General features: G+C 34.1%; 1 protein-coding gene and 1 long non-coding RNA gene across 2 annotated transcripts; one reads left to right on the top strand and one right to left on the bottom strand.

Annotated features, from left to right (window-relative positions):
* The first annotated feature begins 5,758 nt into the window (after positions 1–5,758).
* Positions 5,759–7,624, top strand: LOC123883707 (myosin-binding protein 7-like). Its single transcript, XM_045932609.1, has 3 exons — positions 5,759–6,823; positions 6,970–7,031; positions 7,129–7,624. Exons 1-3 carry the CDS (start codon positions 5,930–5,932, stop codon positions 7,142–7,144), a joined length of 972 nt encoding a protein of 323 aa, XP_045788565.1. The 5' UTR covers positions 5,759–5,929; the 3' UTR covers positions 7,145–7,624.
* A 2,202-nt stretch (positions 7,625–9,826) lies between these two features.
* LOC123883706 lies at positions 9,827–12,159 on the bottom strand. Its single transcript, XR_006800405.1, has 5 exons — positions 12,030–12,159; positions 11,722–11,893; positions 11,493–11,621; positions 10,206–10,359; positions 9,827–9,991 (listed from the first exon to the last, which is right to left on the bottom strand). It is a non-coding gene; the product is annotated as an uncharacterized LOC123883706 (long non-coding RNA).
* Between the last annotated feature and the right edge of the window lie 3,024 nt (positions 12,160–15,183).

Below are 15,183 nucleotides of genomic sequence, written 5' to 3'. Positions count from 1 at the left end.
AACGACGAAACCGGACTCTTAAGGATATGGTAAGGAGTATGATTAGTCATTCTTCTCTACCAGAGTCATTTTGGGGAGAGGCATTAAAGACCGCAGTTTATATCCTTAATAAAGTACCTAGTAAAGCAGTAACTAAGACCCCTTATGAGCTATGGACTGGGAAAAAGCCCAGCATTAGGCACTTGCACATTTGGGGATGTCCAGCTGAGGCGAGGCCCTATAGGCCTCATGAAGGTAAGTTGGACGCAAAGACAATTAGCTGCTATTTTATAGGGTACGCCGAACGCTCTTACGGGTATAAGTTTTATAACCCCATCACTAGAACAATTTTTGAAACGGGAAATGCAAGATTCCTTGAGGATATAGAGTTTGTAGGGGAAGGAAATATAAGGAGTGTTGTCTTTGATGAAGAAACTGTTACTGACAATGATCAAGTCTTTGTACCTATTGTTGTTCCAGAAACAGATCCAGAAATTAACAATGATGTTATTCCTAACATCTCTCAAGAACAAGACAACGCTGAGTTTCTTCCTCAAGCACCACCTATAGTTCAAACTCAACAACCTCAAGGGCTGCCATTAAGAAGATCCACTAGAGAGAGGAAGTGTCCAATTTCGGACGATTATGCTATATTTCTTCAAGAACATGAGGATGACATTGGTTTGACTGAGGATGATCCTATTAACTTTAGTCAAGCTATGCGAAGTTCAAACTCTCTTAAGTGGATTGATGCCATGAAGGATGAGATGAAATCGATGACTGACAATGATGTTTGGGATCTCGTTAAATTACCCGAAGGAAAGAAACCCATTGGTTGTAAATGGATATTTAAAACCAAAAGTGATTCAAAGGGTAACATTGAGAGATATAAAGCTCGTCTTGTCGCCAAATGTTTTACTCAGAAGGAAGGCATTGATTATAAATAGACTTTCTCTCCGGTTTCTTCGAAAGACTCTCATAGGATCATAATGGCATTAGTAGCTCATTTTGATTTAGAGCTGCATCAGATGGATGTAAAGACTGCGTTTCTAAATGGAAACATTGAAGAAACAGTATATATGGTGCAACCAGAAAATTTTGTGTCAGGAGACCCAAAGTATGTGGTTTGCAAACTTAAGAAATCCATCTATGGCCTTAAACAGGCTTCCCGTCAATGGTATTACAAATTTCATCAAGTTATATCCTCATTTGGTTTTGAGGCTAATCCAGTTGATAATTGCATATACCAAAAGTTCAGTGGGAGTAAATTTGTTTTCTTTTTTTTGAATAAGCTAAATTAGCCCACCCAAATTGGCACCAGAGAGAATCGAACCTCAGACCTCAAGAGGAGCACACTCCCAGATCCCAAGTCAATACCAATGCACCAACCCAGGTGGGTTGTAAATTTGTTTTCTTGGTGTTATATGTAGATGATATCCTTTTGGTAAGCAACAATATAGGCTTATTGCACGAAACCAAGAGATTTCTCACAAAGAATTTTGAGATGAAAGATCTTGGGGACGCCTCCTTTGTCTTAGGAATTCGAATACTTAGAGATCGCTCTCGAGGTATTTTGGGATTGTCACAGAGGAGCTATATTGATACAGTTTTGTATAGATTCTCCATGAAAGACAGTAAACCAGGAGACACACCCGTTACTAGAGGAGACAAATTTAGTCTCAATCAGTGCCCCACTACGGATCTTGAAAAGAAAGAGATGCATAAAGTTCCTTACGCTTTGGCTGCGGGGAGTCTTATGTATGCTCAAGTTTGCACTCGTCCCGATTTAGCATTCATTGTAGGAGTTCTTGGCAGATATCTGAGCAACCCTGGTATGCAGCACTGGATAATAGTAAAGCGTGTAATGCGCTACCTGAAGAGAACTAGAGACTTCGTACTCACCTATCGGAAGTCAGATAACTTGGAGATCATTGGGTATTCTGGCTCTGATTATGCGGGATGCTCGGATAGCAAACGTTCCACATCTGGTTACATCTTCCTCTTGGCTGGAGGAGCCGTTTTCCTAGAAGTCTGCTAAACAGTCTTTAGTGGCTCCCTCTACCATGGCGGCAGAGTTCGTGGCTTGCTTTGAGGCATCAAATCATGCGAATTGGCTGCGGAACTTTGTCACAGGCCTACGCATCATTGGGAGCATCGAGAGGCCATTGCAAATTTATTGTGACAATAGTGTAGCTGTGCTCTACTCCAACAACAATATGAGTTCCACAAAGTCGAAATTTATCGATATAAAGTATCTTGTTGTGAAAGAGAGAGTTCAGGAGAAACAACTTTTGATAGAACATACAGGGACAGACTTAATGCTAGCTGACCCACTAACCAAAGGTTTAACGCCTAAGGCTTTTCATGGGCATGTTGCTCGTATGGGTCTAGGTTTTGAGATTTCCTTAGATTAGTCGGAGTCTTTTCCTTATTTGTATTATGTTCTATATATTTTGGTTTCAATTTTTGTACAAACATTATGTTATGTTTGATTTTCTGCAGATTATAAGATATTATTGTTATAACAATATTAAGTTTTTTGGTTATGTGCAAATATTTTAATTTTGAATTGCACCTAAGGAACTTCAGTTTGATCTCAATAAAGACTTCAGTTGGACCAGTTGGAAATAGGCATGATTTAGATATCACATTGCATGAAATTTCCATGCCACTCATCCATATCGATCTATGTCATCAAGTATATTGATGTGGTGGTCATCGGGGTTCCGTCACATTATACGTCAGTGACTACAGCCGCGGTGGTCCCATTGTTGATGTATGAGGTGGACCAGATTGTAAAATTGAAATCTAAAGATAAATAGCATTCGGATGCGCGCCTAAAGAACTATGATATAATTATTAACATATATTGCTCAAGTGGGAGATTGTTGGAATATTTTATATTATTTAATTATTATATTCCAATAATTATTATGTGGGCATATATATTTATATTAATTATATTAGCTATTTATCATTTAAGAGCCTAAATTGATTAAGTGATCAAATAAAGTTAAAAGGCTATTAGATTTCTATTTAGAATTAATTAATTAATTAATTATTTAATTAGTTAGATATGAGCTCAAATGGGTGGATGTCAGGATGACCCATTTCGGGATAATGGGAACCCTAATGAGTCATCACCCTATATAAGGCTATGGTCCCCAATACACCGTACGTAAGCAAACACTCTCTTCTCCCAATCTGAAGAAAATCAAGGCATCAGGGTACCGGTTGAGGAAGAACCAATCTAGCCACCATCTCTTTGTGTTTCAAGATCACTGCAAAAGAACTTTTCATCATGGATACAGGTATTCCTAAAGATCATCTTGTCGATCCTATAATTTTATACATGCTTCTATGACTATTTTGTTTCCGCACTAAAGTATATGTCATAATATGTTGAACATGTATATGTGTTTAATCCTAATTTAGTGATTTAATTCTAACATGTCATCCAAGAGTTGCATTACCTTTCACTGGGACAGAACTCCAAGGTTGAAATAGTTGTACCGAGGTGTAGTCTCTTATAATATGGTGTATCTGCATCTTTTTGAATCACAAGGTCAGAATTTGAAGTTAATCACTCACTAAAGCAAAAAGAAAGACTTTGTTAGAGGTGAGTGTGACCTTTTGATGGTTTCATGGAATTATGTAATGAGATTTGACTCTAAGCTCATAATAAACCATTTACATGTTTGTATGTCAGTTATAATATGTCTAGAATAAATGCATAAAAATCTGACCCTCAAAATCCAACCATATCCCATTATAATCATTCCTATAATATGCATTTTGGTTGAATTTTTGCTACCCTTATTGAAAATTTTATATGATTCTTTCATCAATAATATTATGTTGTAATATAAAGATGATATAGGTTCCTGATATAAGTGTGTTTTTCTATATTTTACACATTTGTTCATTATATAAATCTGATCAATATTTTAATTCAAAAAAGATTTGAAACGGTGGAAGAATCCAAGAGAAGAAATTAAACCACTAAACTCAAAAACCCTAAAAATCAAATTGTGCAAGAATCCAAGAAATTAAACCACTAAACTCAAAAACCCTAAAATCAAATTGTCTAAGAATCCAAGAAATTAACAAATTATCAAAACCAAAGAAGAATTATAATCAAAAACATTACTCCAAATCATCATAATCAAACTAACAACATATCGTAATCAGAGAGAGGGAGAGAGGGAGGGAGAGAGTGGTGAAACCTGTGTTGAGGAAGAGCTACGGCAACCAATAAGAATTAGTTTTACATTTTTCCATAAAACTTTTTCTAATGAAAACCCATAAAAACACATTTTAAATTATCATGGTTTATTCTTAATAAGTGTGATTTTTGTTTTTTCTTTATAATATGGGACAGAGGGAGTACATGACAAGCAAGTCAATTATCATAAACCTCTTCCTTGGTTCCTTTGCGAGGGAAAATATAGTTTTTTTTTTAACCATGGTCAAATAACCGATTATCCCAAAAGTTTAAGCCGTTAGGATAGAGCTATATCAATGATTTTATATTATTTCTAACAACCATGTTCTGAAGTAACTTGTATTCTCTTTTCAAAGTTTATGAAGTGAACATTTCACCGATGAGCTCATTTCTTTGAACCTAAGGGAGTTAATAAGTTTGTCATCCATATATACCATTGCTCCTCTCCAAACCACACATTTTTCAAGTGGATTTTGTTGACATAATTATCACAAGAATATAGACAAAATGACTAAAGTCACAAGAAAGTGAGGTCTGAATCGGGACCTTTTTAAAATTTGTTCCTTTCAGGAAAGGATTTTAAGGTACATGTTATTTCTTGATGTTTTTTAGGTTGAATATTTTGATGTTCATCTTGAACTTTCTGAGGCTCATCTTCATTTGGTTAGGTTCGACCTTCAAATGTTCTTCATTTTCATGAGTTTTTGTAGTGAACCTTATAAACTCTAATTTTCGATGTTCATCATTTTCTAGGTTGAATCTTCAGAACACAATAAATGTAAATAAACAATTTAGTGAGTTATAGAGACAAACCTGGGACAATGATGTACTTAAAATGACATTTTAAAATGATTCCAAAACGTGGAAACATTAATATTTCTTCAAACTTTTTAAGTGTGTAAAACTATTTAACCGAAGCCGATTGTATCTTTTGCGTTTGACATTTTTTGACTTTTTAGCACTAGAAGTTGTTGATCCTCTAAAAAAAAGTTCAAAAAATCATGCATAACAATGTTTTGTCTTCTAAATCTCTTAAAATAGTGTTTAAGAAAACTGGTTTCGTCATCCAAGAAAATATTTTTCATTTACCTCTCATTTATACGTAATTATAATAAATATATATTAATCCACAACTACCCTTGGCATGGGTTGTTCACATAGAAACAAACAAATAAGCACACACAAACAAACAAAATATATAGTTCTCAAATTCTTTCTAGGGTTTCATATTCCAATTCATTCTTTCTTCCCTCCAAACCAAACATCCATTCATACACCCGCTCCCAACATTGCGGGTTCTTCTCCATTTCTTCAACCATGCACACTTCTTCTAGGTCTTTTTCCTTTTTTCTTTCTCCTCCCATTTATATTTTATTTACCTCTATCAAAATTCACATATTTCTTTTATTTTACGTATAAAAACCAAAACTAGATTACAAGGATCAATTTTCCTTTCTCATTCTTATTTTATTATTATATTAATAAAATAACAGTTTGATTTGAATTTTGAATCTTTGAGGTAACTAATTGATTATGATTATTATTTATGGACAGATTTGTGTCCAATCGGTTGATGAAAGGGAGAAGAAGAAAGAGAAGGTGTTTGGCAAGGATAGAGGTATAAAAATGAAACCATTTCAGATTCTTATTACTTTTGAAATTCTCAAAAACCATTTTTTTTGTTGTTTGAATGCATTCTAATTGTTATTATAATATTATTATTAAATGGATTTGGAATCTTCCGAGGATTCTTTAACTACCAAAACTTGCAAATGTCGCGATTGCAATTGCGAATGCGGATGCTCAAAACGGACAACTAATTGGATCCGTTCCGTGAAACGGAAACATGATGATGTTGTTCATGTTGAAATTGGGGACGAATCCGTTTCGTTACTAACACAAGCGGTTAGCGGTCATCAAAAAGCAATTGAGGATTTGTATTCTGAGTTGGAAGAGGAGAGGAATGCTGCTTCATCCGCAGCGAATGAAACAATGTCGATGATATTAAGGTTGCAAACTGAGAAGGCTGAACTTGAAATGGAAGCGCGGCAATTCAAGCGTTTTGTGGAGGAAAGGGCGTGTTACGACGAGCAGGAAATTTTAGCTTTGGAGGAATTGTTGGATAAAAGGGAACAAACGATTCATTTGCTTACGTGCGAAATTCAGGCTTATAAACATAGATTAATGAGTAATGGCTTAAGTACTGAGTTAGAGTTAGAAGGTGATTATGAGTATCCTCCTTTGAAATGTAATATAATGAATGCTGTCACGGACACAGACACCAATAATAATGAGAATGTTTTTGATGTTGATGTCGTCGGTACAAAGAATATTATAGAGAAGATAATAGTCGCACAATCTCCTAGAACAAATAATTCGATGAAATTTTCAGGTCACTCATCCTCGTTTGTGTTGAATTCTCCTAGATTCAATGGTAGCATTAAAAAGATGAATAATGGATCAGAGAATTTCTTAAGTTTTAAGAATATGGATTGTGTGTGTGAGGCTAGTGGTTATGATGATGAGCATGTAACAACTCCAAGGGAGTTAGGAAATCAGGGAGATTTTGAAGATCCATCTGCAAAGAAGTTTTACTTGAAGCTTCATGCAATATCAATGGTACTATAAAAGTATTTTTGTATTCCATGGTCCTTTTTTTTTTTTATTGAAATCAATAATTTCTTCTCATATTTTTTATCATGATTTTACTCACAATATTTCATCCAATATCAATGACATTGTTTAATTCTTGTTTTTCATAACAGCTACTCTTGAACGCTTCAACTATGATTCTGATTGTCCTGTTATCTATATACCTCATAAGAACGTAATGTGCTCTGGATCATTATTACTACTCTAATTAGTTCGTTAAGTATTGAAAATTATGACATGTTAATTCTAAGCCTATAATTGTTTTTTGGTAGGTGGACGAAACGGTAAACTATCGGAAAGTTACACACACAAAGAATAGAGTAATCGAGGTTCGAACTCTGGTCATGGCGTCGGACTAAAAAATTTCAACATTTTTACCAATTGAGCTAGGATTTCTGAACTTCTAAGCCAATAATTTAATCACCGACTCAGATATGTCAAACATCTATATTATAATTACTTGTCTTACTCAAACTAAATAGTATTCTCAGGTTTCTTCTCAAGGTGCAAATTCACAAGTGACATTCTTTAAATAATTTAATCTAGCACCTACGTGTCTTCTCTTTACAGAGTTGAGATCCTCTCCATTTTATATTTTTTCCATTACCTTTTAAATGTTTAAGGGTAATAGGGTGTATAAAAGATATTTGTACTCACTTAATGTCACACTTTTTGATTTATATTTCCAAAACTATATAATAATGGAGGAAATGGAAAAGAAAAAAAAAGGTAATTAAGATTGAGAGGATCCTAACTCCTCTTTACAACGTAAAGAAACATGGTTCGATTTCCAATAACTAACAAATATTATAAATATTTTATTTTGTATTACTAACAACCTAAATATTGTAACTGCGTTAACGCAGTTACAACAGCAACTATCCGATTTAAATGAACGATTATGATCATTTTGATGCAAATGTATCTTAACCGTTTGATGTGAAATCAATGGACAACAAACGTTACTGTGTATTACTGTGTGGTTTCTTTACTGCATCAAATCAAGGTCCCCTAAAGGGCAGTTCAATTTCAAATAACAACCAAATATCAATTTTATGATATTTTATTGAATAAATTGCACTTTTGTCCTCCCCTAACTTTCATAATAGTACTTTCGGCCCCCTAGCTAGGATCCCTTAGGTTAGGTTGAGTAGATGAACTTCTTTAGAAATATTTGAAATGTATAATTGGTTTGAAAAGGATTATATTACTTGAAATTAAATTTATTATCATTAATTATCTTCTTTTTTTTATGTTGTATTCATAGATAGACGTATTTATGAATTGTTCTTAAGAATTATCTGTGTTGGTAACAAAGCTTTTAAATCTCGACCTGAATTAATTAATCTAACTAGCGCTAGGGGACTGTAAACATTGAACTCGAGGATAGACACTATGGAATTAACGGTCACTTAATTAATGCGATCATGAATTCCAACTTCGCTCGAGGGCAAGTATCTTCAATTGAATCGAGTGATTTTAGTATGAGAAAGCACATCTCGCTACTTTAGGTTTAATTCGTCGTGAAAATAAAATTAATTGCAAGGGAATATGTTGGAACATGATGAAGAATTTGGAGGGAACTTGGTAATGAAAGTGTGAATTGAAAAAAGACTCTTTGAGTCCCACATTGGAAAAATCACACTACTTGGTAGTGTTTATATACCACAAGTTGGCAACCAAGGGTGTGCCCTTGGGGTACCCACTTTTGTAAGAAAGGGAGACCACACACAATGTCGAATATCACACACGCGCGCCACCGCCGCCGTCCGGCCGGCTCGGCTCGGTTCGGGACGGGCCGGGCTTGGGTGATATACTACAGTGCACTTTTTCGAGTAGTTCCGCGAAACGTCTTAAAGAAAGCGACCTAGGACGCGACTCAGCCAATAATAGTTTCGTTGCCATATTTTGAAAAAATTCGTTTTCTGTTTTTTTTTAAAACTCAGTAAACCGTTTTATAACAATTTTAAGATGTTTCTAAAATATCATGGCAAACGAGGAGATTATTGGTAATTCATCTGTCGGTGCTACCGAAAGGCCGTTTAAGTTTGAGGGTAACCATTTCAAATGTTGGCAACAGAAAATGTTTTTCTTCTTGACTCTTAAAAAATGTGCCTACGTTTTGAAACAGCCCATTCCTGTGGTTCCTGCTGAAGCTTCGGCTTCTGGAACTAATGAACAGACCGTTAACACCAACGATGATGCTGTCTCTGCCGAGAAAGATAAAGGCAAGGCCACGGCAGAACAGCTTAAAGAAAAAGCGCTGCAACTAGAAATAGATAGGCAGCTCTGGATTGATAATGATTATGTTTGCAAAAACTATATCATTAATGGATTGGAGGATCACTACTAGAAAAATCTTAAATACCGACGGGCAAAATCTGTCTCTAAAATGCAAATATTCCGTCACTAAGCATGTTAGAGACAGAATTAGAGACAGATTTGATTCTGTCGTTAATTTCCTCGTCTCTAAACTATCAGAGACGGATTTTATATTCCGTCTCTAATTGGAGACCGAATTTATCCGTCACTAACAAATAAAAATTTGTCTCTAAACGTTGAATTCAAAACACAATAAATCCGTCTCTATTGGAGACAGAATTACCCGTCTCTAAATTCAAATAATTTTGTCTATTTACCCATAGAGACAAAACATATTTTCCGTCTCTAATAAGTTATTTTTTTTTGTCTATTTAGCAATTAAATGCATATACAATTTTTCAAATATTAATTTTTATTTACTTTATGTAATTTATATAATTCTAAAATATGAGAAAATCAATTTTGGATTGACACCAAATATATGTCATTCTTACAAAGTAACAATCAAGTGCACCACTATGACACTAAACAATATCAAACTTAAAGTTGTCCACTACACAAAAATACATATAATTGATTTAACAAAAATACTTCAAAGAAAGCAACTAAAGCTAAACTTCATCACCCATCAACGGTTAATGTGCTTCAATCTTAGCCTCCTTAGCAGCAACTTTATCTGTAGATACCACGTCAATAGAAATTGAAGGCCATGATTTCAAAGATTCTTTGACAGTGGAAGCTTGAGATTCTAATCCAAATGTGTCCCTTCTAAAATAACATTACATGACCTTCCTCACCACTTGGATGAATCTCCTGATGCATTTATAAGGAAAAAAAATTGTTAAGTTCTTGTGAATGTCACAATTTATCCAAACAAAATCACTGTGATTTAACTTGTGCATTTGTTTTAGATATCTTGCAAAGCATTATCAAATTGCTGCATAATTATGCAGACTTATGCCATGGAACAAACCACAAACTAATTGCAAATCATACTATATATTAATACACATGAAAGAAAGTTTACCTTAGGATTTTGGCCAAAACAAGGAATCAAAGCGTGGTACTCCTTAAGATCTTCAGCAGGTGTGGTTGTGGCACGTGCATTTATCTAGTTCAAATCCTCCCTTGAAACACAAGAATTAGCTATTGCATTTTCAATGCAAAGAATAACACCAGCCCTTGTAGATGCAGAAAAGAAACATAAGTGCAAGAATAATCAAGATATGCATGATTGGCAAGGACATATAGAACTAATTTTTTTGAACAGATTTACGTACTCTCCCAGCACAGTACAACGTTGACATAGGTATTTATAAACTACATAGGATCAACCATAACTGACAAACATGATTTGTACAAAGAAGCTTTAGCATCCTTTTCAAAAAAGTAATAGGAAAATGTAAATTATTTTCTTTCAAATTAATAGGTTCCAAACAACACAATTTGGGACAATTTTCTGAGTTTATATTCAATACAACTCTGGAGAAGAATTCTATCTGGGGCACACAAGCAGAAGCACCTTAAGGTTTCATAGCATTAAGACCATTAAAAGAAACTAGATAACCATGAAGAATTAGGTATTTCAAACTTCTTATATACATCAGTTCTAGCTAATATGAACAGAACTAAACTTCTTATATATGTGCAGCTAGAAGCCAAGAAACATTTTTACATATAAGAAAAGGTTTTATTAAACCTACATTAAAAAAAGGTAAAATAAATTGGACTATATTAGAGCATGGATTTGACTGATAAGAAAAATAACATGGAAATAGGACAGCATTACAAATAATCAGGAATCTTAAGATACTATCAAAGAGAAAATTAGAGCTAATTAGGAAAATTAACCCTATAACTACCAATCCTATTGAAGAAAACCTTCGGTATTATGTTTCAATCTAAGCCATAGACCTCATTTTAAATTAGTTTGTGCAAAATAAGTAGGTCCTAGTAAGATGCAATAACCTCATTATAAATCAGAAACTAGATGTTTTTGTTCATAGACTGGTAAAAAATTATACTAGTAGGCATAAGACTATCATGAAACTAAAACAAAAAAAAAAAAACAGAACAATAAAAATTAAATTGTGAAGGTAATCAATATTATATAGAGGGGATTACTTTGATGAAATATGTAACAGTACATGAACATCTAATACATGTAGAACATGAACATCTAGCATCTAGGGAACATGCAACTAACTCATGACATTATCTTCATGTATTTTCATTTAGGGACAAGCATCAAGAACATTTCACAAACAGTTTACATGCAATATCTTAAACTACATAAATCAGTAAGAATTCTCACCTCAAACGAAACAGATGGAAAATTGAAATGAACTCCTAGATCCTTGCTTCTTATTCCTTCCTTCCTCTATTAATCACCCTTGAAAATACCTTGGTTCCCTTCTCTCTAACTCTTGACTATTTAAGCCTTCTGTAATAATAAATAACAACATAATGAAACCTTAAACATTGTAGGTGGTGATAAACTAATGTTGATACGAAATTTAATTGCAAACAAACAAGCAATGCACCTGACATGACATGCATATAATCACTGGTGAAAGAAACTGAATGTAAACCCAGCGATGAGAGATATGAATGCAAACCCAACGGCGAGAGGAAGATGAACGCAAACCCAACGGTGAGAAATCAAGTTCACTGTCCTCCATTTGAAAAAGCAAATCCCTAATTCAAATGCTAAACCTGGTAAAAAAAAAAAGCACAAAAACGTCTTAATGGGAATTCTAAATTGGGAATTCAAAATAGAACAAGTACAATACTGAAAATAAGCGATGAAATTTGAATGTGTTGTTACAATTGATAGAATTAAAAGTGAGACCTCAATCGATAGAAAAGAAAAAATGAAATTGTTGAATCGAAACCCTAAAAAGAAAGAGTAGTTCCACATCCTTTCCTTCACAAGATGTTTAATCTTGCAGTACTTTAGAATACAACAATAGTTCAAACTCTAATAAAATTAAAATAAAAGATTTGGGGTTTTAACAGAGAGAAGAGGAAAAAATTTGAGAGGAAAAAATTTGAGAGGTAAGTTTCAGTGAGATTAGTTTCAATTTGGGGAAATTAAAGAAACTAAAAAAGAAGGGGGAAGAAAAATAAAACACGCGCTTCAATTTTTATAGAAGAGGGAAAGTGGAATTGAAGAAGAGGGAAAGTGGAATTGAAAAAAATGAGGCAAATAAAAATGTTACGTATTTTTAAAGATTTTTGTCAAAAAAAATTGAATTTTGGGAATCGATCCTGTGCATCAAACTCCATGCAGTCAGTATATATCGAATGTCCGATCAAGATTGGACGGTTAAGATTTTACGTTTAATTAGATATTTTTGTTTACTTTTAAAATATCAAATTTAGTTTTAAATCTAACTATCTGATTTTGCATTGGACGGCTCAGGTGTGGCCGAATGCAGTGCAATCAGAAAGGACCAACTGCACTCAAATCTAGTCTGTTCCAACAAGTTGCCTATATATAGTTATAACTTATGAGAGCGGTTATAAAAGTGTTTATTATACTTTGTTATTAACAAATAATATAATTAATTTGGATGGGCATTGAAAAAAATTTGCTTAAAATTATAATGTCAGTCGGGCGAAAATTTGTCCAAAGTGAAATAGTATTATATTAATTGGATAGAGACGAAAATACTCGGAGACGGATCTTTTTCGTCTCTAACAAAAGTTTGACTATTTTAATAACAAGTTGACTCATAAGACACGGATATAGAGACGAACAATATTAGACACGGCCAAAGTTTGTCTCTAAAATTTGTCTCCAACTATTGTTTTCTTTTTATAATTAAAAAAATAATCATGTAGAGACGGATTCCGAGACAGAATGATTTAGAGACGGAATATTCTGTCTCTAACATCTGTCACTAATACATATATTTTAATTTTGGTCTCTGATTGCTCTTTTCTTTCTCTAATTCCGTCTCTAATAGAGAAGAAACAAATTCCGTCTCTAAATTCCGTCGGTATTTAAACTTTTTCTAGTAGTGGATGATCTGTATGATTATTACATAACTTATAACACAGCCAGTGATGTGTGGGAGGCTTTGAGTAAGAAGTATGATACTGAGGAAGCTGGTGTGAAGAAATATGTTGTGAGTAGGTATTTGAAATACCAGATGGTTGATGAGAGGTCGGTGGAAGTGCAGTCACAAGAACTGCAGAAGATTGCTCATGAGATTATAACCGAAGGTATGCCTTTACATGAGCAGTTTCAAATTTCTGTCATTATTGATAAGCTGCCCCCTAGTTGGAAGGACTTTAAGAATCAGCTCCGTCATAAGACAAAGGAGTTTTCCATTGAGGGTCTGATTACCCGTCTTCGTATAGAAGAAGAATCTCGGAAACAAGATATGAAAGAGGAAGAAAAGATATTGGTTGTTTCTAACACCAAAAAAAAGAAATTCGGTGCAGCTCTGAAGCCTACGGGCAAACCTTTAAAAAATCAGAATCAGAGCCGCGTTCAAAACCGAGTTAAGAATGGTAACCCGGTTAGGGGCCATATTGCTAAGCAACAGCAGCAACAACCACCTCCTAGAAATGACGCTGTTGAGCCATTTTATTGCTTCAATTGCTGGAAAACAGGTCATATGTCAAAAAGGTGCAGAAATCCAAAGAGGCCTAAACCGGCTAATCTTGCACATATTAATGTGAATGTGGCTGATGAGCCATATGCTGCTATGATCACCGAAATTAATATGGTCGGTGGTACTGATGGATGGTGGATAGATACTGGCGCTACCCGCCATGTCTGTTATGATCGTGCTATGTTTAAAACATACACGAATGCTGAAAATAAGAAGGTGCAGATGGGTAATGCTCATACATCTGATGTTGCTGGTGTTGGAGATGTTGTTCTAAAGTTCACCTCTGGAAAGACTCTTATCCTGAAGGAAGTCCTTCATGTTCCTGAGATGAAGAAGAATCTTGTTTCTGGTTTCCTCTTAAATAAGGCTGGGTTTAATCAAACTATAGGGCCTGATATGTACACCATCACTAAGAATGGTATTTTTATTGGGAAAGGGTACGCCTCTGATGGCATGTTTAAGCTTAATGTTGATGAAATGATTATTAATAAAATTTCTCCTTCTGTTTACTCTTTGTGTGATTTTAATATTTGGCATTCTAGACTTTGTCATGTTAATAAACGCTCAATATTGAATATTAGTAACCTAGGATTAATTCCTAAACTTAGTTTTAATGACATAGAAAAATGTGAATTTTGTAGTCAAGCAAAAATAACAAAGAACAAACATAAATCAGTAATACGAGAATCTGAACCAATGGACCTTATACATTCTGATATATGTGAATTAGATGGAACCATGACTAGGAATAACAAACGTTATTTTATCACTTTTATTGATGATTGTTCAGATTATACTTTTGTTTATTTAATGAAAAATAAAAGTGATGCTTTTGATATGTTCAAAATTTTTGTGAAAGAAATAGAAAATCAATTTAATACGAAAATCAAGAGACTTCGTAGTGATAGGGGAACCGAATATAATTCTAGTTTATTTAATGATTTTTATAAACAACACGGAATTATACATGAAACGACTGCACCATATTCCCCTGAAATGAATGGTAAAGCAGAAAGAAAGAATAGAACTCTTACTGAATTAGTTGTTGCTATTATGTTAAATTCCGGTGACGCTAAACATTGGTGGGGGGAAATAATTTTGACTGTCTGCTTTGTTTTGAATAGAATTCCCAAATCTAAAAGAAGCGAATCTGCTTATGAAATATTAAAGAAAAGACAACCAAACTTGTCTTATTTAAGAACTTGGGGATGTCTAGCCTATGTCCGTAAACCGGACCCGAAGCGAGTTAAACTCGCTAGTAGAGCCTATGAATGTGTATTCATTGGTTACGCAGCAAACAGTAAAGCATATAGGTTTTACGACCTAAATGAAAAAAGTGATCATAGAATCTAATGATGCAGACTTCTATGAAAATAAATT

This window comes from Trifolium pratense, linkage group LG5, assembly GCF_020283565.1.
Source record: "Trifolium pratense cultivar HEN17-A07 linkage group LG5, ARS_RC_1.1, whole genome shotgun sequence".
Lineage (NCBI taxonomy): Eukaryota > Viridiplantae > Streptophyta > Magnoliopsida > Fabales > Fabaceae > Trifolium > Trifolium pratense.
Note: the sequence above shows the minus strand (reverse complement) of the source record. Positions and strands in the feature narration are given on the sequence as shown.

What these genes read in the sequence shown, in the direction of transcription:
- LOC123883707 (XM_045932609.1), top strand. Translation starts at nt 5,930, where the DNA reads ATGGATTTGGAATCTTCCGAGGATTCTTTAACTACCAAAACTTGCAAA. An exon ending in AGCTTCATGCAATATCAATG is followed by an intron (nt 6,824 to 6,969) that starts GTACTATAAAAG and finishes TTTTCATAACAG; the next exon opens with CTACTCTTGAACGCTTCAAC.